General features: G+C 46.6%; 1 protein-coding gene across 1 annotated transcript in view; it reads right to left on the reverse strand.

Annotated features, from left to right (window-relative positions):
• Positions 1 to 6,541: 6,541 nt before the first annotated feature.
• LOC142817500 (uncharacterized) overlaps positions 6,542 to 27,434 on the reverse strand; it is a 38,315-nt gene continuing 17,422 nt past the window's right edge. The window contains exons 2-4 of the mRNA XM_075894516.1: positions 16,690 to 17,029; positions 14,079 to 14,505; positions 6,542 to 6,781 (exon numbers count right to left, since the gene is read on the reverse strand). Coding sequence (XP_075750631.1) covers positions 6,542 to 6,781; positions 14,079 to 14,505; positions 16,690 to 17,029 — 1,007 coding nt within the window. The remainder of the gene's footprint in view (positions 6,782 to 14,078; positions 14,506 to 16,689; positions 17,030 to 27,434) is intronic.

Consider the following 27,434-nt stretch of genomic DNA (forward strand, 5'->3'; position numbering starts at 1 on the left):
ACAAGGAAGGAGGATTTGTCCTGGTTTTTAAGCCACTCTATGAGGACAAGGTGGTAGCAGCGTTATCAGGGAACTTCAGAGAACTACCGAAAGTAGCTCCGGCTAAAGTTAAGCGAGAAGCTGGGCGAAATAGCGGGGCTCACTAGATTGGCCTTGTCGGTGAGGACGTGCAAAGGTACAAGCCTCGCTGTCTTCTTCACGGCCAAGACACACAAGAAACTGTCCTTTTCGGGTCATCGTATTGGAGCGTGACTCCTGGCAAAAAGTTGTTGGGAGGTATCTACAAATGCATATTACAGCCCTGACCATTGAAGATTCATTCATCATATAAAAAACCCCAGGACGTCTCAGGCTCTCTAGGCGATGAATGTCCCCAAAGTGCCTGTGCTTTTTCCGTGGACGTTAAGGACTTATTCGGTTCCCTACCTTAGGAAATTCTGTACAAGGAGGTGAAAGAGTGCATCCAGCGATATGGTGAGAATGATTTTTGTGAACTTTGTGGAACTGACGTAGGTAGCTTTTTTGAACTTCTGAACTTTGATTTGCAGTCGACGTTCGTCACGAGAAATGACAAATGGAACATTCAAAGAAAGAGCGTGTGTATTGGATCATGTTTAGCTCCAGTTCTCAGTGACATTTTATTAGCTCATTATGACAATTGCATACAAAGAAGGCTTGCTGAGACACATACCGTTAAGGTATTTCCCCACGTTGATGATTTTTTTAATCTTTTATATTGCAGAACAGGTTGACAGAAGGCAGCACGCTGACTAGATTTTCAGCATTTTCACTCGGAACATGACCGATCTGCAGCTGACGACGGAGTTTCCTGACAATAACAAACTTAGACATTTAGATACAGAGCTTCTATTTCTGCCAGAACAAGTGTGCTGGCAATACGATCCCTCCATCCAAGAAAGCCCTGTTACCATTTAGTTCAGCGCACTCCAAGCTTGTTTAGCGAGGAATTTCCAAAGCATGTATGATGGCATCTTGTCAAGGTCTTGTCATCACCAGGTTCAGAGCAGTTTTGGCAACCAGGTTAACAGACTTTAAAAAGCAGGCTTTCCTGATCACTTGCTCTCGCGCATAGCAGAATCACTTCTGAATGTATTAGGGTAGGGCCAGAATGCATGGCACTCATCTCAGGACGAGCCAAAGCCGAAAGCGTCTGCCATTCCTTATGTGCACAAAGCTTCCCACTGCTTAAAAAGAATCGTGGAGAAAAATGGGGTCAAGGTTGTCTTCAGGGCAAAAAATAAGCTGAGCTTTCTTTGTAAAAGAGTTAACAGCGAATAATCTTAAGGTGTCGGGTGCAACAAGAAGCATGCAAAGATGCTTGTAGAATGTATTATAGACGTTGTATATTCGATTTATTTATCATGTGGTCGATGCTACATCAATCAGGTGGGGCACTGTCTGAACGATCACCTTAGATAGCATGCAAATCTGATGCGCGAATCAGTGGGCAGCCACTTGGCAAGTCACTGTGCGAATTGTGGGTGCACCCCGAAGTTTGATGTATGCCAAGTAATTGCGAAATATAAGGACCACAGGGCACGTGGAATACATGCAGCTTTTTTTATTCGTTAAGCGAGAACTGAGTGTGTCAGTACCCCGTCCGTAACTCTGTTAGATAATGAATACAAGTATCTTTTCAGTTTAGTTGTCAATTAAAGATTGGAATAAGGTGGCCTGGCGCATGCGCTATCATTTGTCTTTTCTTCTGTGTGTGACCTCCTCGCCCACTTCACTGTATATATATTCCTGCCATCTGTGGAATAAGATTGCTTGTAAGTGTGCGCTCTGTCCTATCTCACTGCTCTATCTTCTTTCTCAAACGTTACCTGCGCACTAAGAAAAGTAAATTTCTTTCAAGATAACCACTGGTCATTAACAATAACTGACTGGATAACAACAGTAGGCCGACACGTGAGGAGTTGGAATGTTAAATGCACAGGTGAGATTAAGTAGTTCACGTGTGTAACGAGGCCGCAGCAAGCACGGGACCGTGTTGATTGGCGGCAAATATGCACCTTTTCACAGGAGGGAAAAAACACCCTCATGATGGGCTGCGCGCGAGAGTACAAAGGCCAAAGGCGCAGCCTTGTCAGTGCATTTTTGAGGGGTCACTCCAATTTGCGCAGCTCAAAGGGGACTATAGCCGTGCCTAGCGAGGCGTTTTGGGAAAGGTCTATAGGACTGGCTTTTGCGCTCTAGGGGGCGTAGTCACGCTGTTGATGATAATGACGATAATGATGATGACATGCAGGTAAACTGACTTTCTAACGAGCCTTTCAATTACCAGCAATAACCTCTGTCTTTCAAGTAGCACATTAACCGAGATTACAAAAAAAAAAAGACGTCGAAAGGCACATTCAGTGTATAATATTTCGTCAGCAGCCAAACGGTCCCGTTTTTTACGGAATTACAATGCGACATTGTACCTCATGACAATTCCAAACTGAAAATGCCCTATATATTCAACATATATGATCCTGTTTCAAACCGTTATGAGTCACCAACTCGGCCAGTCAACCATTGTGACAATTGTGACAAATCTGGTTACAAAACACAAGACAGCGCACGGTGCATAGGACTGAGAGAACAGCACCAAACAAGTTAGAGGTGTGGTTGCATCTACATTTCAAACTGAGGGCGCCGTAGCAGCGAGTCTTAATGAAAGCGTCTATGCTTGGGTTATCGTATTCGTGTATTTGCGGGTTCGCAACTGAAATTTAACCAGGACTGGTTATGAATACGTGTCATAATATTCGCGGTTGACCGCACTTAGCGAATGTGGTGCATACGTGAGCAGATACCGCTCTGAAACAAAATAACCAGTAGACTTTTTAGGCACATCTATCGAATTGCATTTAAAGATTTGTCATATATAGGACGCGATAGTGCGCATTAGTGCCGGGCGCGCTTGCAGCTCTGCCTACAGGCGTCCATCGTGCGGAACCGGTTGGCCCCGCCTAGGCACAGGTGGCTTCTGTCGCTGCCGGCAACCGGCACCCTTCGGCAGCGCCTCGATCGAGAGCCCTTCGAGACGGCGTCCGCGAAGTAAGAGAAGCGCAAAAGAGTAACTTTGCACTGCGTGGTCTTTGGCACCCGGCAGGGACGCCGCCTGTCGCCGCAACTTCGGGCGCATTCCGCAGACGTGTGAAAGACGTGCGCTCCATCGGACGGGCAGAGGCCGCGCGGGAAGTGCCAGCGGCGGCACGCCCGACCATCCGAGTACCACCACGTCTTCAGGATGTCTCGCCTGTTGTGACCAGCAAGAAATAGGCGGCTAAATAAAGAACAATGTTAGAGTTTTAGTACTGTGTACGCTGCGTACGTGGCGGCGTTGCGTACGTAAGGACGCCACGTTCTGCGTAGTGCGCATGCGCAGACCGCAGCGCGCACGTATCGCGTTACGTACGCAGCCGCTACGTACGCACGCATGAGATGCGTGCATGCGTACGTATGAGGTGATCGCGCCGCTCTCGAACAAGTTCGCGACAGCGCGAGACTTCGTTTTGCAAAATGTCGGCATCGAAGGCAAGCACCGACGGGCTCTGTGGCTTAAAATATGGCCATAATCTGGCTATAACACTTGGATTGGCTCACATTGGCTGTCAACAACACGTGCTTCTATTTTTATCTACCAGATGGCGCAACACGCTTCACGCTCGTTACGTACGCGGGTACTACGGCGTACTAAAAGCCGATTAGTGGCAAATGACGCCACGTAACGCAAGGCGCTTGCGTGATGCGTACGTAGCACCATTGCGCAGTACTAAAGCTCTCTGTTGATGGACAGTACAGATAAAAATGCGGGGTTTAACGTCCCAAACCATCATATGATTATGAGAGACGCTGTAGTGGAGGGCTGCGGAAATTTTGACCACCTGGGCTTTTTGTTTTAACGTGCACCCATTTCTGAGCACACGGGCCTACAGCATTTTCGCCTCCATCGAAAATGCAGCAGCCACAGCCGGGATTCGACCCACGACGTGCGAGTCAGAAGCCGAGTACGTTAGCCACTAGACCACCGCCGCAAGGCTCGGGGAACAGTGTCAACAAAAAAAAAAGCACACCTGTTTTTTTTTTTTTTTTTGACGAATCGCTTTCTTGCATTCGCCAAGACGAATACCTTATCTGATGCCTCGTCAAACCTAAAATGCCAATGTCGGCGTCGGTGAGCCCTGAAGGTGATGGGAAAAATCATCCTGTAACACATTTTACGCAATACCTCCGTAGCCACGAATCCAAAGCTTACATCATGCTATTACAAGAGAATGTAGTACCAACCGCCACGTTTTCCGGATACCAGCGGTTGTCCGGCCCCTCGGGAGGACGCGGTATTGCCACCCTGGTCGCTAACAAGATTACCTGCACAGCGCACAGTCTCAATGTGCCCGAAATCGAGCACGTTATGGTCGAAATTCTCCCTGGCAACATATCACAACAAAGCGTGTACATGCTCAATGTATACAGTAGTCTCAGCCACCATAGACAAAGATTCACACGCTTGTTCCAGAAAGCTGTCCGTCTCGCTGCGCCTAACCCGCTAGTGATTGCAGGCGATTTTAACGCCGCGCATAGCGCTTGGGCTACACATACGACACCCCCAAAGGTAACGAGCTCTGGAAAATTTCGAATGACATGGGCCTTATTCTCATTACAGACAAGGCCTTCCCCACTCGCACTGGTACGTCCACGCAAAGAGATACTACACCGGATCTATCCTTCGTCAAGAATATCTCCGACGCCCGCTGGTCCAACCTCACGGTAGATCTCGGTAGTGACCACTTCATATTGGCTGTACACCTCCCCACAGTAAGCAGGAAGACCAAGTCGTACACGTGGGTTGACTGGGACCTCCTTCGTAAGTCCCGCACAGAACGACCTCCTCCCGATAACCCACCGAGCCTCGAGACGTGGACGGCTCAGCTCAAAGCTGATGTAAACAAGGCAACCAAAACTATCAGCACAGACCTTCCAACCGAAAAGACGGACAGTCGTCTCGCCCACCGGTCGGTCGGTCGGTCGGTCGGTCGGTCGGTCGGTCGGTCGGTCGGTCGGTCGGTCGGTCGGTCGGTCGGTCGGTCGGTCGGTCGGTCGGTCGGTCGGTCGGACGGTCGGTCGGTCGGACGGTCCGATGACCGTGCCGCCCTCCGCGGCGTTTGCGTACCGACCGTAATGGTTGCAGCAGCGCCGGCCACCGACCGACCGACCGACCCCATCCGCAACGCCCACCAATGTTGCTCAAGAATCAGCGTTCATACGTGTGCGATTGTCAATTAAAAAGCCGGTCGGTCGGTCGGTCGGTCGGTCGGTCGGTCGGTCGGTCGGTCGGTCGGTCGGTCGGTCGGACGGTCCGATGACCGTCCCGCCCTCCGCGGCGTATGCGTACCGACCGTAATGGTTGCAGCAGCGCCGGCCACCGACCGACCGACCGACCGACCGACCGACCGACCCCATCCGCAGCGCCCACCAATGTTGCTCAAGAATCAGCGTTCATACGTGTGCGATTGTCAATGAAAAAGCAATTGTTGCGCATATCTAAGGAACCATAACACATATATATTTTTGCATGTTCGTCTTTTACTAGAAAAGGCATACATAAGTAACTTTAAGGGCCGTAGCGCTTATCGCGCTGCGCTGACCATGCAACGCTTGCACGGATTGGGGAGTGTTTCCAATGCTTTGCTAAGACGAGACGGTGGTGACACCTACCCGTCGCCTTACGTTGTACACATGGCACATGGCCCTGAGACGGGCGCGCACGCCCGTCTCAGGGCCATGTGCTTTGTTTTCCAAAAAGAACTGCCAGATGGCGCTCATGTCTCACGTGTGACGTGACTTGATGCACTCGTTAGCCTCCGCTGCACGCTCGAGGCACTCTATCGCAGCGCCTCTGGAATACCATTCACCGATTTTCTTGCGCAGAACATCAAATAAATGTTTTGTTCAGTCTCTCCACACGCAAGACTGTCATCTTTCGACAGCATTTGCAAATTACATGCAGATATGGGGCCAATGTTTATCTCCATGGCGTCCATCTGGTGACCACATTCAGAGTGTGTTTGCCAAAGGGCCAACAGCACTTGACGTCAAATAATGTGTCTTTTTCAACAACTGGCACTAAAACAAGAAAACAAAAATAATAAGATCCACAATAATTGACGCTATAGCAATGGGCTTTGTTTTATCGTCGTTCGCATGAATCTCTTCAATTTTTCTCCTATAGGTGCAAAACTTATACAGAAAGGAAGTTTCAGGAATGTTCTGACTTGGCCAATAAGCCAGATGAAAGCCTTTTTGATTGTGTAAAATTATTGCAATGCACTTTGTTGAAACAGTTCAATGCTATGTCGTTTTTTTTTTACCCCAACAAAGAAAATTTTTCGTAATATGGAGACCACATCCAAACTACGTCTACGGCTACAGACAGTCGAGAAAAAGAAAATAAAGCTAGGTTAAAATTCCTGTTGAAAGTTTTGTGACGAGTCTCGCTTCCACAGTGTGAAGTTTTGACTTCATTCTTATCTCACCTCTGGCATTCCTCGAATATGACTCTCTGGTAGCACTCCGGAGCAGCGCCGTTATCGCCGTCGATGCACTTTCGCTGACAGGCACCCATAGAAGAGAATCGATTTCTGCCCCGGGCGCAAAGTCCCATCCTGTCGATGGTGATCGCCACGCAAGCGTTCACAGAGCCGCTGTGATAGAACTCGGAACTTCCAGCGGGGCACAGCGAGAATAGTGCACTCGGACATGCTGACTGCATCTGTGAAATAATACAATGGCAATGACTGGATTGCATATGCATCGGGTTGTCTGTTTAGAAAAAGTGCTTGACGATATAGGCTCGTATTCACAAACCAACTTCATCCTTTCCTCGAGGTTCCCTCATTGGTTTTCCACCTTTGATTGATTGATATGTGGGGTTTAACGTCCCAAAACCACTATATGATTATGAGAGACGCCGTAGTGGAGGGCTCCGGAAATTTAGACCACCTGGGGTTCTTTAACGAGCACCCAAATCTGAGCACACGGGCCTACAACATTTCCGCCTCCATCGGAAATGCAGCCGCCGCAGCCGGGATTCGAACCCGCGCCCTGCGGGTCAGCAGCCGAGTACCTTAGCCACTAGACCACCGCGGCGGGGCTGGTTTTCCACCTTTATTGCGCTTGATGAACAAATTAGGGCAGTATTAATGACCCAGTCTTGTCCTTATCTTTCGCCCGGTTAGCATTTTCGCGCCTTTCTAACGCATGCAGAGGGTACAAAAAGCTGAGGAAAACGTGAGGTAAGGTCGAGGTAGGCTTGTGAGTGCGGACCTTAGAGAACTTGGTACACTACTACGGGAGAGCATTAAGCCGTCCCGTGGGCCTCAAGCACGACCCATTGTGAACGCAGGAGTAGTTGGCCTTAAAATCTTCCGCACTTCATTCATGTGCGTGAGTGTATGTTTATGCTCTAACATGAAACACTGGTGTCCGCACAACTATTGATCTCTTTATTGCTTTTGTTTATTTGCTTTTCAATGACACGTACATGCAAGCTAAACCATTTCCGAAGCCTTGTTATAACTTTTATTTTGTATAAGCTCTCTCCTAATTGTCCTCATTGATATTGTGTTCTTGTCCTTGTTTGTTTTGCCAATGCAGTCGCTCTGTGTTAAGAAAGTACGATATGGTGCTAGAGGCCTCAATCAAGTAACTTATCAGTGAGGTGCCTTTCGTCTCCTGCACCACGGTAATCATGTATGGTCAAACAAATAAACAAAAACCCAAAATTTATTGCACGTGATCCTATATAAGTACACACAACACTTCATGAATGATAGAGAGAGGCGTAAGAAGTGGCACACAAGGCTATACAAATCAAACTGGCGGCTGACATGACAAAAACGCTATTTTCTTTCCGATAAACAGGTTGAAGGGTCAAGGTGAATATAACTGGCGGCGAAGCTTCCATAGAAACGCACACGCTCAGGAAATGGCGGCTCAGCAGCTGCTTATGGGGTGTAACGCCATCTAAGTGAGGAAATAACACTTCCGGTGGGGAAAAAATGAAGCGGATGTGACGCAACAATTGGTAAACGAGTTACGTCAATTTGTTGGCACTAGCACGAAAATTCGAGGTCAATTTAGTTTTCGTAGGCCCTATATCGCTAAGGACTGGCGCTAAGGCGATCACCGGCGGGTTCTCCACGAGTGCTTTTGAAGTCAACGCGCTCAACTAATACCAGCTCACAACTGGACAGTGATGTTTAAGTGTACTACTGGTCAACTCGCGTCTGTTTCCCAAGGAAACAGTCTCGGAACGTCTACTGGGCGTTCGTGGCATCTTCCACACGCGTTCATTTCACAATGAAACATGTAGTCTCGAAACTTCTATTGGGCGTTCGTGGCATCTTCCACAGAGGGAATAAAGCAAGCAGAAGCGTATATCTGTCACATTTTCAGCGTTAATTATTTGCTTCACACATTCGCAGAATCTTCAGCGTGCACACCAATTGTGTTCTTCAGTTCTAACAAGAGGAAATGACGCCCAGTCAAGTCTAATTTGATATGTGGGGTTTAACGTCCCAAAACCACCATATGATTATGAGAGACGCCGTAGTGGAGGGCTCCGGAAATTTCGACCACCAGGAGTTCTTTAACGTGCACCCAAATCTGAGCACACGGGCCTACAACATTTCCGCCTCCATCGGAAATGCAGCCGCAGCAGCCGGGATTCGAACCCGCGACCTTCGGGTCAGCAGCCGAGTACCTTAGCCACTAGACCACTACGGCGGGGCGCCCAGTCAAGTCTAAATTACCACAATTCAATTTAGTTCAAAGCTTGCAATGCATTAATTTTATTCCATGCACTACACACAATGGCAATCGTCACAAGTGTGAGGTCACTACACGCATATTGTTTTGCATTGTGCTCCAATAAATCACCGTTACTTACGCAAATGCAGGCATGCGAATCGTAACACGATAAAGAACTTGGCGATATGCTCACCGATAACACGAATAACAGTAGGCACTGCGTATTGGAGAAGAGAAGCGGGCCGCAGGAGTACTGATAGATGAAAATCCAGTGAGCCCAGTATTTTGAACCGTTGAACTTGTTTCTTATCTAGAAGATGTTGGACGTCAGGCATGCGTTTGTTGCTGGTGCATCTTGGCAGAGCACATCGTTACGCAGGTACCGAGGCAAGCACTCGGGGTTAAATGTTGTCCGATGTTCCGCTGCCCGCCAGACACAGTCGTTCCCCAATGATGAAACGCACCTCGCAACTTCACGCACAGCAGAGAACACAAGAAAGCGAGAACACCAAAACACGTGAAGGGGTGTGTCATCGCAGACGAGCGTACGCCGAGCATGCCTTTCGATGCAGCACAAGGGCTACACTGAATAATAATGGCATGGGAGATGGCGCTAGAAAAAAGTCTTTTCGTAATATTAAAACGCTGTCATAATGTCTTTTTGTTCATTACACCTACATAATACTGTCGGGGAAAGAAATGTAACTTTGGCCATTGTCAAACGACAATTAACAGTAATTAAAAAGGACTTAATTTGCGTCAGCGACCCAACTATTGTTTTTTTTTTTGGTAGCGAGACACGACATTTTCATACATCGTTTTTTTTTTTTGCAATAGAGGACATATGTACTATCGGCGTTAAATGAAACCCGAACAGCAAAGCGTGTTTTTCAAGCATTAGAAAGAGTATAGTGTTGGCCGTCCAGTCATCACCACTGACAGGGGTGCACATCCGGTTTGGCAGCGCTGCGCGATCCCCCAGGGTGCGTTATCTCCGTTTCTGCTCTACTTTTCGTATGGTGGTAATAGTCATCATCGTAGGCGTGCCAAGCACTTTTGATCGTATCACTCGCAATTCCTTGCTTTTATTTCAGCATCGCAGTGCAATTGGTGAGTTGGCAGGATAAAACAAAAAGAAAAATATCATCGGTTCGCGGTTGATTTTCAAATGATCATCGTATTTCGTTCACTAGCGCCGCTTCACCTGCATCCTTCTTTCAGAGACCGACTCGAAAACACATCACTTTTACTGGAAATGCATGCCAAGCGTTTTTTCGAAAAAAAAGAGCGCAAATTGTTTCGGTTTACCGGCACGAAGTGAAACAGCGTGAAATTGTCAGCATTATGAACAGACTTTTGTCTACTATAAATAAAATTAGCCAGAGATTCCGTGATGATGGACTCAGTGATGACAAACCGTGCTACAATACTCGCCTTCGGCTGCAATAGTTTAACCTTAGTTTTTTTTTGTTCCTTTCAAATATCATACCTGGAACACAAGCAGAAATATAGGGGGATCGGGCAGGGCTGCCACACCGCATGTGCGGGCCTGTCTGTGCCTATGACTGGTCGACGGCACGCACTATGAATTGATAAGGCTTGTGCCACGTGCTCCGCTCTTTGTGTTTCATTTGATGCCGATAGTACGTATGCATTATACGATGATTACGCTGTTTTCCTACTTCTCTGGCTCCCGTTATAAAGATAGCGCCCGTGGCGCCTCGTCATCCAGTTTGTCTAGTCGCGCTACAACGACTTTAGTGTAACTCTCTGGAAACCTAACTTGTAACACAACAATACCTATCATGCGGCCATGCAAACATGAATGTACTTACATAAACACACGCACAACCACACACACACACACAAATGCACATACATACATACATACATACATACATACATACATACATACATACATACATACATACATACATACATACATACATACATACATACATACATACATACATACATACATACATACATACATACATACATACATACATACATACATACATACATACATACATACATACATACATACATACATACATACATACATGCATACATACATACATACATACATACATACATACATACATACATACATACATACATACATACATACATACATACATACATACATACATACATACATACATACATACATAGATGTAGTGTAAATGCTCGCTAATTTGACTGCCCTTAATTTCACAAATCGATTAGTTCCGGTGTGCCCTCTGAATTCAGCAGCCCCGCCGTGGTGGTCTAGTGGCTGGGGTACTCGGCTGCTGACCCGCAGGTCGCGGGATCGAATCCCGGCTGCGGCGGCTGCATTTTCGATAGAGGTGGAAATGCTGTAGGCCTGTGCGCTCAGATTTGGGCGCGCGTTAAAGAACCCCAGCTGGTCGAAATTTCCGGAGCTCTCCACGACGGCGTATCTCATAATCATATGGTGGTTTTGGGACGTTAAACCCCACATATCAATCATCTCTGATCTCGTCCAACACAGGTATTATTTAATGACATTTTTGTTTTGCTTGACGGCATGGTAGCTTTCTTTTGACTTCTCGACCTGCGCAATGTCGCAAAACTCGAGCATGGCACAAGCTGTTGAAGACATTCGGTGGCGCTCCGCGAGTTCGCGTTAAATTGCTCGATGCAGTGTGACGCAGGAACGATATGTTTTAAGCCACTTTCGCGATGAATAACTTGTTGTCACGTGTTCGTGGTGGTGTTGCTAATTGGCGATGATATGGAATGATAATGGATGGGGATGATAAGGGATAGGTTGAAAACATGTTTCAGCTTAACCCTTTCAGCATCAGAGTTCTCATTTGGATCGTCAACCACGTGTGAAATAGAATGGTTATTTTTTTGCTAGAACTCATATTTAGCATTGGCTGTAATTACACTGCAAACCTGCGGCACACAGAAAAATGAGGCCAGGTGTGAATGAAGAAATGACAGAAGCGGTCATGCTGTTCCCGCAATTCACTGAGGCAGCTTCTGTCATCGTGCAAAAGTGGAAAATTTGTGACGTTTTTTTTTTCTACATTAGGGAAGTCCATTTTAACCAAAACTTGAAAAAACAATGAAGATTTTTTCTGTTTGTTATTTAGCGACTGACGATATATAGCCGAGCCTGCTCCTACACTCTCTCGCCAGAGGGCTGATCTCACCAGAATGCCTCAATCTACAAGGTGTTTTTTTTTACAGTACAGATTTATTATGAAAGCGTTATGACAGTCAGGCCAATTCTTTCACCTAGACGTGGAGTTCATTCGCGAAAGCGACAAGGGCCTATCTGTCGCAGTATGGCGTATCACCATGGGCCTAACTGCCTAACTGTCGAACTATCATTCTCCGAATTATCCCCATTGAACCACCTGTTACTTCCACCAGTTACTTCTTTCTGTCACTGATATAATCGCCTTGCCCGTGGTATCCCTCAAGTACGAGGCTCCATGTGGTCTCACGCACTTATGCAACGCTTGATGCCGCCGCCTTCCATTAATGCACGTTCCAACGAAACAGACGTAACTGGGTAAAGTAGCGTCACCTTTGATGTGCACGTTGCATATTTCGAACGTGGGTGATGTGAATTCTAACTGTTGCCCAGTAAACAAAAAAAAACGCTTTCGTGATAAGGAGTACATTGTCACAATCGTCCGTCTGAAAATTGGAGTACATCATCACATTTGCATTTTCAGAAAGATGCGCATAAATTTGCATCTGTATCGATTGTATAGCTTTATCACGGGCACCGGCTTTTTAGCTGTTAATACTCGGCCGCACCAGGTTGTGCCACTTTTCTCCACTGTTGTGTAGGCCGCAGAGCATAACATAGCTGGTCTGACGGTGACAAGGAGCCTTCGTCGACGATGTCCCCTTGTGACGGTTGCATAATGCAACCTAATCGACACATTTCTGTCCTGCCACGCCTTTTCACCGGACCTAAATAAACGTTTCTTTGTGTTTGATAACAAAACAGAAAAAAATTCACAAGAAAGTTAATTACTTAAATTTTCTTACGCAAAAATATCAAGAAGTACCCACGCATTTTAATGCATTCGATCAATCCATCGACGTTCTACATTAAAGGGACACTAAAGCCAACTATTATAAGTTGAAGTTGATTGTTAAAATAGCGGTCCAGAAACCTCGTATACATAGTATTACGTTTGTGCCAAGAGAGGGCATTCTGAAATAAAATAACGTTTTGGTGGCCCGCATTGGGTTAGTGCACTTAATATTACCCGCCTCAAGAAGCGGACCATCTCAAGTCACTGCAGCCGTGAACAACGTTGTCCAGCTTTACTGCGCGGTAACCGACACTAGTAGACAGAACGAAGGCAGCGGGAGCCACAGCAGCAACAACGACCAATGATCATTTTCCTGCCATTGACTTCGATATGGCAGACGTGCACGTTAAAGAACCCCAGGTGGTCTAAATTTCCGGTGCCCTTCACTACGGCGTCTCTTATAATCATATAGTGGTTATAAGACGTTAAACCCCACATATCAATCAATCAATATGGCAGACGTGTTTTGGTTCAACTGTGTCCTGTTAGATGGCACGACCTGTCCAGTGTAATCACGTGAAAATTGAATTTTTAATCGCTCGCGCCATTCCCCATAGTGACGTCCGGCGGTTCTTTTTTCCGTGAATCAAATAGAAACAAACAACCAGCATTTTATTGCGTCTCTCGATGCACGAAAGGTTTCTTATTTAGTGTAGCTAGATCTATTACTATGGATTAATTGTAGGCGGTTTGTCCAGCGTGCTCAGTATCATTTTGAAAATGTCTGTGGCGCATGTATTCTTGTGCATTTACCTTAATTTCTTGGTAAGTAGGACACTGCTGTTGATAACATTGTCGTCTTATATGTTGTCATACATTAAGCTTTCGCTGTGACATAAATTGTTATTTGACTTTAGTGCCCCTTCAAGCTCTGAAAGCTGGGACGCACTGACCGGTATCTGTAGCTTACAATCTGTTGCCATCGCAGTTGTAACTTAGCCCTTACTTCCCAATTCGCTTCCCTGCGGTGCAGAGCTGTATTGTCGTATGGATTTCTGAAGATAACGCCACCGTTCTACTCCTATAGAATACACTCCCAACTCCCCCCCCCCCTCCTACTTTCCTGAGATAACCTGTCACCCGCATCGAGAAGACATGCTTTCTACGACGAATGCTGCGCTAAAGCAGTGTCCTGTCCTGTAAGTATAATTCTACGAAATGTGTTCTCACCGATACGTGTAAGCTTGACCGAGCAGGTTCATGCGGCTTCTCAGTCACATCACTTGTAGCTGCGTTTTCTTTGCTCGGCATGCCATCGGTAGCCGTCGCAAAGGCATCTGTTCTTTCGTCGCTGCCGACCTTGTCGTCGGGAGCATTTTCGCCTTCTTCCAACCTAGTGGTCGTGCTGTCATCATTGTTACGATCGGGATAATCCACATCGAGGTTGTCATGCGGCAGCGACAGCAGAAAATCACTGCGATGATTTCCCGCGGACTGTTCCCGACGGTATGCGGCCACCGCGGGAGCACCTCCTTCTTCGCCGCGTGGAAGGTCAGCCACTTGTCCCACGAGCACGATCAGCAAAACGAGAGCTATGGCTGTGGCGACCCACGCTACGACGGCGTTCTTTCCGGTGCCGAAGCATTCCGTGGTCCACCTGAAATGGCGTTCCATTGTGGTGGCTTTTATATCAGCGAAATATTGCGTTCCTCTAGTCGGCGAACAGCAATGTTAGTTGTTGTGATTTTGACTTAAAACATCGATGTTGGTAGTCGGTGATTTTAACATAGACATGAGAAAAAACAAGACAACCCTTCCGAATACACGCAAGAACATAGCGTTGCTCTGCGTCGTAACTCATCCCACTGATGTGGTGACCTCGTAAAACGCTTTGACATACCTCGTTTTTGAAAACTAGGCATTGGTTCACCAAATGGAACATATATGCGCTCCCTACTACGACCACAAAGCTGCCTTCATTAGAATAACGGACTGGCAGAGTATGTTGCCTAGAGAGAGAGAGAGAGAGAGAAAGAGTTGTAGAAAATAGATACTGATATGTATCTGTACATACGTGCATGTCTCTCTCAAATTGTTTATCTCAAGTTATGGCAAATTCAAAACAACTAAACACCTACACTCAGAATTCCCATAAGGAGTATCATAATCATCGGTGATTTTTTTTTCGCACTCTCTAATTCATTTTATCTATTTTCGGAAATGTTCTCTTTCACTCTCTTTTTCTTTCTGAATTTGTTAATCTCTATTTCTCTCTTCTTCATTATTTGTGTGCTACCCTTTACTCTCACCCCTCAATCAGCCCATCGCCTCTTCTCCTCACGCTAATTTCCTTTTCCCCTCTTTGCGACACTGTGTTGTGCTGGGTTATGCTATACTCTGCAAGGGTTCTTGAACAGTCGAGTGGTTAGGACTCTTGCCTTCAAACCGAGTGGGCGCAGATTGGAATCCCGCCTCGAGAAGATTTTTTCCCCAAGAATCTATTTCTCGATGTCTTTCTTCCCCTCTTTTTTTGTTTCTCTCTTTCACTCCTCTTTTTCTATTTGTACTAATGCTCTCGCCTATTAGGCATATTAAGGCCTAACCACACGTACCCTAATGGAGTACGTCAGTGCGTGGCATTTTTGCGTGGCGCTACACCCTCTCCCTATAAAGGGAGAGGGCACGTGGCTACGTGAAACTTCGCGCCCTTTCTCTCTCTTTAGGGAGAGGATGTCGCGCCGCGTCAAAAAGGCGTGCTCTGACGCGCTTTAACGGGTGCGTGTTGTGAGGGCCATACAAGCATCGTCGTGGCGACAAGTAGAGAGATTTGCCCGAAATGTGTGTGGCACACACCCACCGATGATGAAGATGGTTTTCGAGCGTGATGACACATTTTACGCTGAGCTAAAACAGCTTCGCTGGTAAAAGATGAACCGCATAAGCTTGCCTGCGTCAGTCATTCGCAAGCTGCTGTGTAATACATTTACCTATCCAAAATTTGCAACGCCTCCACTATGTACGATTTCCGAGGTCATTACAAGAGCCATTTTATGTCATGATTGCATACCGCGTAACAGTGAGGGTATACTTCATAAGTCATGACAATTATTGTCACAAGCTGCATACATTCAGTTACCCATATCAAGCGATACTTATGCTACTCATACCCACTCGATTAAACCTTGGGGTACATAAACGGAGTCGCGTCAAGTGGCGCTAACAATGATGCTTGTACCTATAGTGACGAAAGCGTAAAATGACCACGGTTATAGATCCAGAGGCAGTCAATGAGTGGAGAATGCGTCAAACATGCTAAGAAAGCCAATAACATTAAAAACAATGCTTGCGCTGTTTCTCCGGACCATTTTACAACCTCCCGACTTGCCTATCTCGCTCAACAGCTCCTGTAAAAACAACACGTGTAACACTAGAGACTGACTAAGAGACACCTGGCTCGGTTATTTCAGACGACATTAGGGAGCTTTATTTCTGACACTGGCACCACCAAACTCCGGCTACCAGTCAGAAAAAGAGGTGACATGCTAAATGCAGAGGCCTATACGCTATGACGTTAAACCAATCGCTGCATGCCGTGCTTGATCAGGTGTAAGTTTAGCGACATTGAAATTCTTTAATTTAAACGTCAATGCAATCCAATCCTTCAAAGCTGGCGCTTTTGCAAAGCTTCAGGCATCGGAAACTCTTCCCTTGCGCTAAAGGATCTGAGGGGTCACGACGAACGTGCATCGTGACTCCCTATCGGCCCCGTCAGCTGGGTTATGCATTTTTCGCGCTGCATTGGAAAGTGGAAAGCTTCCTTGCAAGGTGACCATGGGCTTACCTGGACCAGCTGTCACCGTCGCCCGTAGGAAGTTCGCATTCACGGCCGATTTCGCGCAGCGCCCAGTCTGTGCGCCGACTGCTGCTGCTGCTATCGGCACCGCCACCACCCATTCCCGCCAACGAGTGGCGATGCACGAAGTAATGCCTGATGCCGTCTGGTATCCAGTACGGCGCTTTGCTGCTGCACTCGAACGATCCGCCATCATCCCGTGTGGACGTAGAGTTACCCACAAAGGAAGGCAACGCCTTGCTCGTCGTGCTTGACGTGCACAGAGTGCTCGGTTGGCCACTAGAAGCTTGGCATCCACCGTCTTCCGGCACAGGCGGCAGTGCGCTTCCTGGAATGAACGATGACGACTATGAAATGCGGAAGCAATGTGATGTGCCAACAATGAAGCGCAATCGGTGCCTTTGTGTCATTATTGCAGACGACAATGCCCTTTTAAACGCTGGAACGTTTTTTTTGGCCGCCCTACTTACATTGGCCTGCCTAGCTCCATGACCTTATTAGGAGTACCATGCGAAAATAATGAAGGAAATGTGGCTCTCCTGACGAAAAGAACGTTAACCCACTCTCTTATTGCGTTAGTGGCACGGGATCATAAAACGTAGAATTCGGCTTGACCGAAACGAAATTCATTCGTGCAGAACTATAAGATCTGCAAAAAAAAAAGGAAAAGTGCCGAAATAATTGTCACAAACCTCGAACATTATCTACCGCACGCCCCTTCAACGAAGGGAGGGCACCTTTGAAGGGGGAAAGCACTTCCAGAAACTAACGACTCGGCAACAGCTTCATTGCGTCTTCCCTACAGCCGCAGCGAAGGGGGCACGTATGCGTATGCCGGGGCAGCTTATCTCCGCTAGGAGGCCAGTGGTGGCAGCGTTGTTTATGGCCGCGCGGACGCATGGCCCCATCGCCCCAGCGATCTTGCGACGCATCTGTTTGGGGCTTCGCACATGCGCAATACCACCGCCCCAACATCCTGGGTACGCAAGCCGCTTGGGTACCCAGCACTAAAACTCACTAATGACCTCAAGTGAGATGCGTACGCTCCGCAGTGAATTTGACTGGTTCAGCAATTGACGTTCAACCAGCGAGAAGCGGGGTTGTCGGTGTCACGAGTCTCGCGTAGGCGGCGAACATGGAGTGTCCCCTGCAACGTATTGAGAAGGCTGCAACACCGGGCACCCTCGTTGTCTGCTTTATCTGGTTAGACCATCAGCGGCAACTTCCTTACGTGAACCCAGAACTGGACTAGTCAGTATGAAACTTTTAAAGACGATAGTCTTTCTTGGGGACCTTCGACGTAAAAATTTTGGTCTGTCTGTCTGTCTGTCTGTCTGTCTGTCCACTCTAACGATACCTCAAACGGCACCGAACGGCCAACCCCGTTTGCAGCCCTCACCAATATTTCTCATGGTTTAGCGTTCATAGTTGTGCGATTGTCAATTAAAAAAGCAAATATTGCGCATATCTGAAGCGCTATAACAACATGTCTATGTTTTGTATGTCTGCCTTTATACTAAAAGAGGACACACACAAAACACTCTAAAGACTGTAGCGTTTAACGCGCTGCGCTGACAGTGCAACGCGAGGCTCAAGGTGTTCTCCACGCTTTGATACGACGGCACGGTGGTGGCACCTACCTGTCGCTTTCCATTCTTCACCTTATCACCTTCGTGAATGGCGCGCATCTTTCTCCGTGGTCATGCATGCCTTCGTCTTCGAAGATAACTGCCAGATGAAGCTCGTGTTTAACTTGCCTAGATGCACTTGTTCGCCTCTGTTACACGCTCAAGGCACTCTAACGCAGCGCCTGCAGAATACCATTCACCGATTTTCTCCCGCGGAACATCAAATAAACGTTTTGTTCACTCTCTCCAGACGCAAGACTATCGTCTTTCGACGACATTTACAGTGAAACATGTAGATCCGGGCCAATGTTTTATATGAATTTCTTCCAATTTACATTTTTTTACACCCCGCTTTAAATATCGTCTCAGTGTGCGCTGCGTCGCAGATATACTCAGAAGCTCGAACACAACTTTTTTTAGGGGCGAAGCTCCTTAGGGCGTGGGCTGTGCGTCCCCTGTAGCCTGTATGTAGCCACCTCTAGTTTAGTTCTTGCAGTGTTCACTAGATGGCGGTACCGTCCCCTGTATGTAGCCATCCCCTGTATGTAGCCATGTAGCCACATGCTAAGCAGCGGGGTGAACCGACAGATGATGTTGAAAGAAAATGGGTAACCTTTCTAAGCTGTAGAAGGGATGCATCCCTTCTGATCAATGAAAAGATTAGAAGGAAGGGAGCTCAGTGGCTGGCAGAAGTACATAAAAAAGATAGAAAGGCAGCTGCGAAATTTTGGAACCATCTAAACTCCCTAAGAAATGAAACGAGCCTAGAGCAGAGATTTATAACTACAGCCCAAAGTGCTAGGCTAGAAGGGGACGAAGCTATTGAATATATAAGAACAAAAGTGACAGAAAAATTTCAACAAAGAAGTACTTTATGCACCACAATAGACTAGGACGAATCAAGTGGTGCAATGGCTCCATTTTCACAACAAGAGTGGGAAAGGGCTGAGAAAAGGGTTCCTAGTAGTACAGCAACAGGCCCAGATGGCATTCCAATTAGGCTGATAAAGACATTAGGTCCTAAGTCTAAGCAGGCTTTGAGAGAGGCCGTGAGCACAATAATAATCGATGGTGAAGTTCCCGATGGATGGAAACTTAGCAGGATGAGCATGATCTATAAAGGAAAGGGGGACAAAGCTGACATAAACAACTACCGTCCTATAACAGTGACATCAGTGGTATACAGGCTGGCGATGCAGATTATAAAGGAAAGACTGCAGGCGTGGATAGAGGATGACGGGGTGCTGGGGGAACTGCAGAATGGGTTTCGGAAACACAGGAGGTTGGAAGACAATCTGTTCTCACTGAAGCAGTGCATCGAAATAGCAGAAAAGGAACACAGGCCCCTGTGGCTAGCATTTTTGGATATCAAGGGAGCATACGATAGCGTGGTTCAAGAGGAATTGTGGGGAATACTGGACACACTAGGCGTGGAACATGTAGTCACTAATCTTTTAAAGGGTATCTATAAAGGTAACAAGGTAGTTATAAAGTGGGAAAAACAGGTATCCAAGCCTGCAGAGGTAAAACGGGGGCTTAGGCAGGGGTGCCCCCTGTCACCCTTATTATTCATGATGTACCTACAAGGATTAGAGGCAAAATTAGAGCGAAGTGGACTGGGCTTCAACCTTTCTTTAGTCAAACAAGGAAAACTTATTGATCAGGCACTACCAGCATTAATGTACGCAGATGATATAGTGCTCATGGCCAACAACAAGGGAGATTTGCAGAGATTCATGGACATCTGCGGTAATGAGGGAGATAGGTTAGATTTTAGATTCAGTAAGGAAAAATCAGCAGTCATGATTTTCAATGACAACGAAGGCAGTGAGCTTAGAATACAGGAGGTCACGCTAGAGATAACAGATAAATACAAATATCTGGGCGTATGGATAAGCAATGGGACCGAGTATCTGAGGGAACACGAAATATACGTGACGACTAAAGGTAACAGGAATGCAGCAGTCATGAAAAATAGGGCACTGTGGAATTACAATAGGTATGATGTTGTGAGAGGAATATGGAAAGGGGTCATGGTTCCTGGGCTGACGTTCGGCAATGTGGTCTTGTGCATGAGATCAGAAGTTCAAGCAAGATTAGAAATTAAGCAACGTGGAATAGGTAGGCTTGCTTTAGGAGCTCACGGGAATACACCAAATCAGGGAGTACAAGGTGATATGGGATGGACATCATTTGAGGGCAGGGAAGCTAGCAGCAAGATAAAATTTGAGAAGCGATTGAGAGAAATGGGGGAAGAGCGTTGGGCTAGGAAGGTTTTCAGCTACTTGTACATGAAGAATGTCGATACAAAATGGCGGAAGCGAACCAGGAAGTTGACTGGTAAATACTTAGAAAACAGCAGGTGGCCAAACCAAAAAGAACTATCGGTTAAGAAGAAAGTGAAGGAAACGGAGACTGACATGGGGAGAATGGGCATGATAAAGAAGTCCGCACTAGAGATCTATCGAACGTTTAAGCAGGAAATTGCCAAGGAAAGGATCTATGATAATACTCGGGGTAGTTCTCTACTGTTTGAGGCCAGAACGGGAGTACTGCGAACCAAGACATATCGGGCCAAATACGAAAGGGTAGACACAGTATGCAGTGCGTGTGGAGAGGAAGAAGAAACTGCCGAACACTTGATAATGTTCTGTAAAGGGCTTCACCCTATGGTTCAGGATGATGGCGCAGAGTTTTTCAAAGCACTTGGGTTTAGGGACCGGGAGGGCAAAATAAACTTTAAGCGGGTAGACTTAACTAGAAGGAGGTTGTCTGATTGGTGGCTGAAGTCAAGGCACGAGTGAAAATTAAACTCTTCACTGCAAAGTACGAATCCTCAAACTCTTTCTTTTTTTCTTTTTTTCCCTTTTTTCTTTTTACTTTTTTTCTTTTTTTTTCAAGGAAAAAAATATAGTTTTTGGTTCATTAGGTATTACGGCTTGGTGGCGCTAGCCACCGCCCGATCTAAAGGGTACAGCCATATCTATCCATCCATCCATGTAGCCACGTCTAGTTTAGTTCTTGCAGTGTTCACTAGATGGCGGTACCGTCTCCTGTATGTAGCCACTTCTCGTTTAGTTCTTGTAGTGTTTACTAGATGGTGATACTTGTAGCTGATGATGAAAAGATGCAAGATGTTATAAACTAGAAAGCGGTACTTGTAGTTGATGAAAGACGCAAGATCTTATAAAATAGGAATGATGTCACTTATGGCGCGTGTCATTGGTTGAAGGCAATCGTTCGATTTAGTGCGGCGACGTACGCTAGGGGGAGCGTTGTAATAAAAGTACTTGTAATAAAAGAGCGTTGTAATAAAAGATGTTTCAAAGCGAGAGGTCGGACGTGTAGGTCGGACGTGTAGAGGTCGGACGTGTTTTTGGAGAGCTCCGGAATGACAGCTACAGATAAGTGTTTTTGCATGTTTCCAGCTTGCCTCTGTATGTAGCGTCATGAGAACGTAAGGCGCTAGCGTAAAGCTTGATTAGGTCTAGTACGGTGTACGTTTTTTTTAGTATTTTGTACTGTGTCTTTTTTTTCTCCAGCCACCACGTGGCTGAGGCCTGCGCGTAGACCGACCACGTGCATGCGCAGGTGCTGTGAAGTGTAGCGTATTTATTTATTATTGTGGTTCTTTTTGGCTTAGACCAGTGTATTTTAGTACAGTTTTCTAACACGTGGGCATCGGTAAACTGAGCTAGCCATGGTCAAAAAGACCGTAAAGTGTTCAGAGTGCGGGGTAGGGTGGAAGGTGGAAATTAGTGCGGAGGAGAAAGCAGAAGATGACGCCAAGTGTAGACAGTGCGAGTTCGAGGAGTTCGAGGAGAAAATGAAAAATATGATGGCGGTCCAGAGTGGGCTCATGGAGAAAATCGCAGAGCCGGAGAATGCATTGGCGAAGGAGCGAGAGAAAACGTCAGCCATGGAAGAAAGGCTCCGGGCAGCCGAGAAGGGCCTATCGAAGGTCGTGAAAGGGAACGAAGACGCAGGTGACGGCGGAAGCATTATGGCGACGACCACCCGTGCGGGGGAGATGAAGGAAACAGGCATGACAAAGGCAGATACATTGGCCACAGGGCCCAGCTACCGGGAAGTAGTTTTGAGGGAGGGAGCAAACCAGCAGCCGTGACTCACGCTAGTCACCTAGTCAGCAGCCAGGTGCAGGTTTCAGAAGGAATGTCTGAACAGGTCATCATCGCCGGTGACTCAAATTTAGTCCGATGCGCAGCGGCAATCAAAGAAAGGGTGAAAGGCGACAAGAGAGTTGCGATAGGGACGTTCCCAGGACAAACGCTGGGGACAGTAATGAGTCAAGCGGGTGAACAACTCACAGCTAAAGCTAACAATCGTAACCTAGTTGTAATTGCGGGAGGGTTAAATGACGTCCTGAAAAAAGAATCGTCAGGACTAGCGACGACCTTGGCGAAAGGGGTGGATGACATGCGCACCGTGTCCCCCCAGGTGCAAATTGTAGTATGCACAGTACCGGAAGTACCAGTACGCAACGTCAACCTGCAAAGAGCGGTTGTCGACGCAAACAAAGAGATATGGCGAATTAGTCGAGAGAAGGGTTTCGAGGTAGTGGATTTAAACAGGGAAGTGCACAGGTGGGGTGGATTCCAAAGAGACAAGATTCATTTCGATAAGAGGCTTGGACACGAGGTGGGCTAGCGACTGGCAGGACGCGCAGTAGCTTTTTTGGGGGGCTCACGGGCCCTTCGGAGTCCGGGGTAGCTCGTAACAGGGAAAACAACCAGGAGGACGCTTTGACAGGTAGAATTGCGAAAAACCAGAAAAAAAGGTAAAAGAAAAAGGAAAAAGGCGCGTGTTGCAATTAGTTACATAAACATGCAGGGTGGCAGAAAGAAGGCAAAATGGTTAGAGATTGAGGAGCAGTTAAACAAAGAACAGATAGGCGTGTATGCGGTTACAGAAACACACCTTAGAGACTTAGAAGAGCCACCACATATTAAAAATTATGTTTTGGAAGGGTGTAACAGGACCATATCGGAAAGGAAAGGTGGGGGTGTAGGAATGCTAATTCACCGCGGAGCCAAATGGGTTAGAGTGAAACAGACGTGTTCAGAGCACCTCTGGGTTCTGGGCACAGTAGGTGGAAAGGAAACGTGGCTAGGGGTAGCCTACTTGTGGACGGGGAATAACTGCAGAGAAAAGAATCAGGAGATAGTGGATTGCATGAGTGCGGATATTAAGGAATTTGGTAATGGGGCCGAAATCATCCTTATAGGGGACATGAATGCCCACATACATGACCTTGACGGATATTCAGACACCAATGGGAAGTTATTACTAGATCTTTGCGAGCAACATAGTCTGGAGATAGTTAACACGGGGCCTAAATGTGACGGCCAGATCACATGGGAAGTCGGAAACAAGCAATCAAGTATTGATTATTGTCTCATGACTGAAGGAATTTACCACAAACTGACAGAAATGAGGATAGACGAGGAAGGCATTAACAGCTTGGGTAGTGATCATAAACGAATAACATTACAAATGGGATACGAAACTGAAAATATGAGCATGGAATCAAAGTCTGGCAGCTCGTATTTAAATGACAAACAAATAATAAATATAGCCGCAAGAGTCGAGGAAGAAGTAGGCGAAATACCAGGCAAGGACTGGGAGTATAGTGAGCTGTTACATCTAATGACGAAGGAGATAGGGAAAGAGAAGAAAACTGTTTGCTGGAAAGGAAAAAGGAAGCCAAAAAGTTGGTGGAACAAGGAAATCCGGGAGGCGATCGAGAAGCGACGCGAAGCATCACGGGAGCATAGAAAGGCAAAAAAGGAGAAGCGGCCGCAGGACGAAGTCAAAAAAATATGGGAAATATATTTAGAGAAAAAATCCCTTGTACAGAAATTGGTAGAGGCAAAAATTAAAGGTGAAAGTGAACGCTGGATGACAGAGATACACGAAAAAAAGGAGGCCGCGCCTAGGATTTTTTGGAGCCACATAAAGGCGCTAGGTAGGAAGTCTGTCACAACGCAACAACATATTCTAGATGAAGGAGGAAATCAATGGGAAGGGTACGAAGCGCTAGGTTACATCCAAAAGGTAACAGCCGATTCGTTTCAAAAGAGCGTCCAGGGGATCTCCCCGGTGAGTAAAAGTGTGGCGGAGAAAGCAACAGAGGAAGAGCTAGTACTTGATAATTTCAACTGGAAAAAGGCCGAAGGAAAAATTCCAAAGCGCACTGCCGCGGGTTTAGATGGGATTCCCGTTAGCCTCATTAACGAACTAGGACATAACACTAAAGAAGCATTGTTAAAAGCAGTAGAAAAAAGCTTAAAGGACGGACAAATACCGGACAGTTGGCGACAAAGTAGAATGAACTTAATCTATAAAGGCAAGGGAGAAAAGGACAAGATTCGCTCGTATAGACCACTAACCATTACATCGGTACTATACAGGGTGGCGATGCAAGCAGTAAAAATGAAAATAGAAACATGGGCCGAACATAACGATATTTTGGGAGAACTTCAGAACGGATTTCGAGTCGACAGGCGGTTAGACGATAACCTGTTTGTTCTCACTCAGTGTATAGAAATATCTAAAATAGAGAATAGGCCCTTGTACGTGGCTTATCTAGACATCACTGGGGCATACGACAACGTTAATCAGGAACTTTTGTGGGATATAATGAAAGGAATGGGCATGGGCGACGACTTTATACAGCTTTTGAGGGAGATATACCGAGAAAATACAGTTTGCATAGAGTGGGAAGGAATGCGTAGCAAAGAGAACGTTGAGGTTAGCAGGGGTCTGAGACAGGGATGTCCTTTGTCCCCGCTGTTATTCATGCTGTACATGGTGAGTATGGAAAAAGCGCTAGAAGGTAGCAACATTGGTTTTAATCTGTCACACAAACAGGGCGGCATGATGATTGAGCAGAAGCTTCCAGGTTTATTTTATGCGGACGATATCGTCTTATTTGCGGACAGTCGAGATGATATACAGCAGCTGGCGAATATATGCGGAAGGGAAGGTGAAGCTCTTGGACTAGGATTCAGTGTAACCAAGTGTGGATTGATGGTATTCAATGATCCCTGTGATCAGACGGTGTCCATACAAGGCCAAGAAATACCGAGGGTAAGTGAATACAAGTACCTTGGAGTATGGGTAAATGAGAGTGATAGATACATGGAGGTACAGGAAAAAGCCTCGGCAGCAAAAGGAAAGAGGAATGCGGCAATAATGAAGCACAGAGCGTTGTGGGGATACAATAGGTATGAGGTGCTTCGAGGTCTGTGGAAGGGTGTAATGGTTCCAGGGCTTACTTTTGGGAACTCAGTGGTGTGCATGAGGGCAGAGGTGCAATCGGGAATGGATGTAAATCAAAGGACTGTGGGACGCCTCGCGTTGGGTGCTCACGGGAAGACGACAAACGAGGCTGTAAAGGGCGATATGGGGTGGGCAGGTTTTGAGGCGAGGGAAGCGCAGAGCAAAATAAGGTTCGAAGAAAAGCTAAGAAATATGAAGGAGAGTAGATGGGCAGAGAAGGTGTTCCGTTATTTGTATAGGAAGAGCGTGGACACACAGTGGAGAAAAAGAACTAGAAGACTCACTAGTAAGTATACGGCTGGTATTGTAAGCCATATGTCAACAAAGAGCGTTAAGGGAAAAGTCAGGGAGGCGGAGAGGATTTACTGGATGGCAGCTATGGAGAAAAAACCGGCTTTGAGTAACTACCGAAAGGGCAAAAATGAAATAAGGAGGGAGGCATTTTACGATAATTCAAGGGGAAGCGCTTTACTGTTTGAAGCGAGATCGGGTTGCCTTAGAACGCGTAGTTATAAAGCAAGATTCAGTAAAGAAGAAGAACAATGCACATGCTGCGGGAAAGATAAGGAAACGGCGGAGCATGTTCTGATTGAATGTGGAGATATCCACCCAGGTGTACGTTTGGGCACGAGCCTACAGGAAGCCTTGGGTTTTAGGGACAACAATGGAAAGCTGAACACACCCGCGATTGAAATAAGTAAGAGACGGTTAGAGTATTGGTGGCAGAAAATTAGAGAGAAAGGACAAAAATAAACATTGGAAAAATAAAATATGGACAGTGTGCCGTAAATGGCAGAGAACTTAAGCTGAAAATTTACCTCTTTTTCCATTAAGATAGAATTTATCGAAGTAGAGGCATTAGGCCAACATAAAAAAAGAAAAAAGGGTTTTTTTTTTGTCGAGCCTGGTGGCATACTTGTCACCACCCCGTTATAAAGGGGACGCTCATAGCATCCATTCATCCACTTATTTTATGGTACGGCTTTTTCGGGGGCCAGACACCAGGTATTTATTAGTTAGTGCGGGTGTGTGTGTTTGAAACTTTTTGTTTTTGTTGTTTTTTTTTGCCACCCCGTGGGGGAGGTGCGCGTTCATTGAACACGCAAATTTTTGTAGTAGATCTTAGACTTTCCTTTTTTTTTCTTCGAAGTGCAGGGATCGAGTTAAGTAATTATTGAGTATAGGGACAATTGGTGTAAGAAAGGTATGGTTAAAAAGACTGTAAAGTGTTCAGGATGTGGAGTGGGTTTGAAAGTGGACCCAAGCGTAGAAGCGGAAGGAGAAGAGGCTGACGCGAAGTGTAGGCAATGTGAGGTCGAGGAAAATATGGAGAAAATGATGGTTGTCCAGAGTGAACTGCTGAGGAGAATCGCCGAGCTCGAGACTGCGGTGGTGACAGAGCAAGAGAAAACGAGGGCAATGGGAGAAAGACTGAAGTCCGCCAAGGAAGCGCTAGCGAAGCTGAACAAAGAAGCGACCTACCGAGAGAACAGTAGGGAACCGGCAACCAGAACGGTGGAGAAGGAAAAGCAAGCAAGTTTGGAAAAAACAGGTTTAGCCGGTCCAACTGTCGCAAGGCCCAGCTTCAGCGAGGTAGTGGTGGGGCAAGGAGGGAACAAAGCAGCCGGCGTCACAGGTGCAAGTAGCCCCCAGGTGCAGAACACTCCAGCTGAAAAGTCACAGCATGTGATAATAGCCGGGGACTCGAATTTAAATCGATGCACAGAAGCCATCAAAGAGAGGGTAAGAGGTGACAAGAGGGCTGCGGTAGGGGCGTTCCCAGGACGCAAGCTGGAAGCAGTC

This window comes from Rhipicephalus microplus, chromosome 5, assembly GCF_043290135.1.
Source record: "Rhipicephalus microplus isolate Deutch F79 chromosome 5, USDA_Rmic, whole genome shotgun sequence".
Classification (NCBI taxonomy): Eukaryota; Metazoa; Arthropoda; class Arachnida; order Ixodida; family Ixodidae; genus Rhipicephalus; species Rhipicephalus microplus.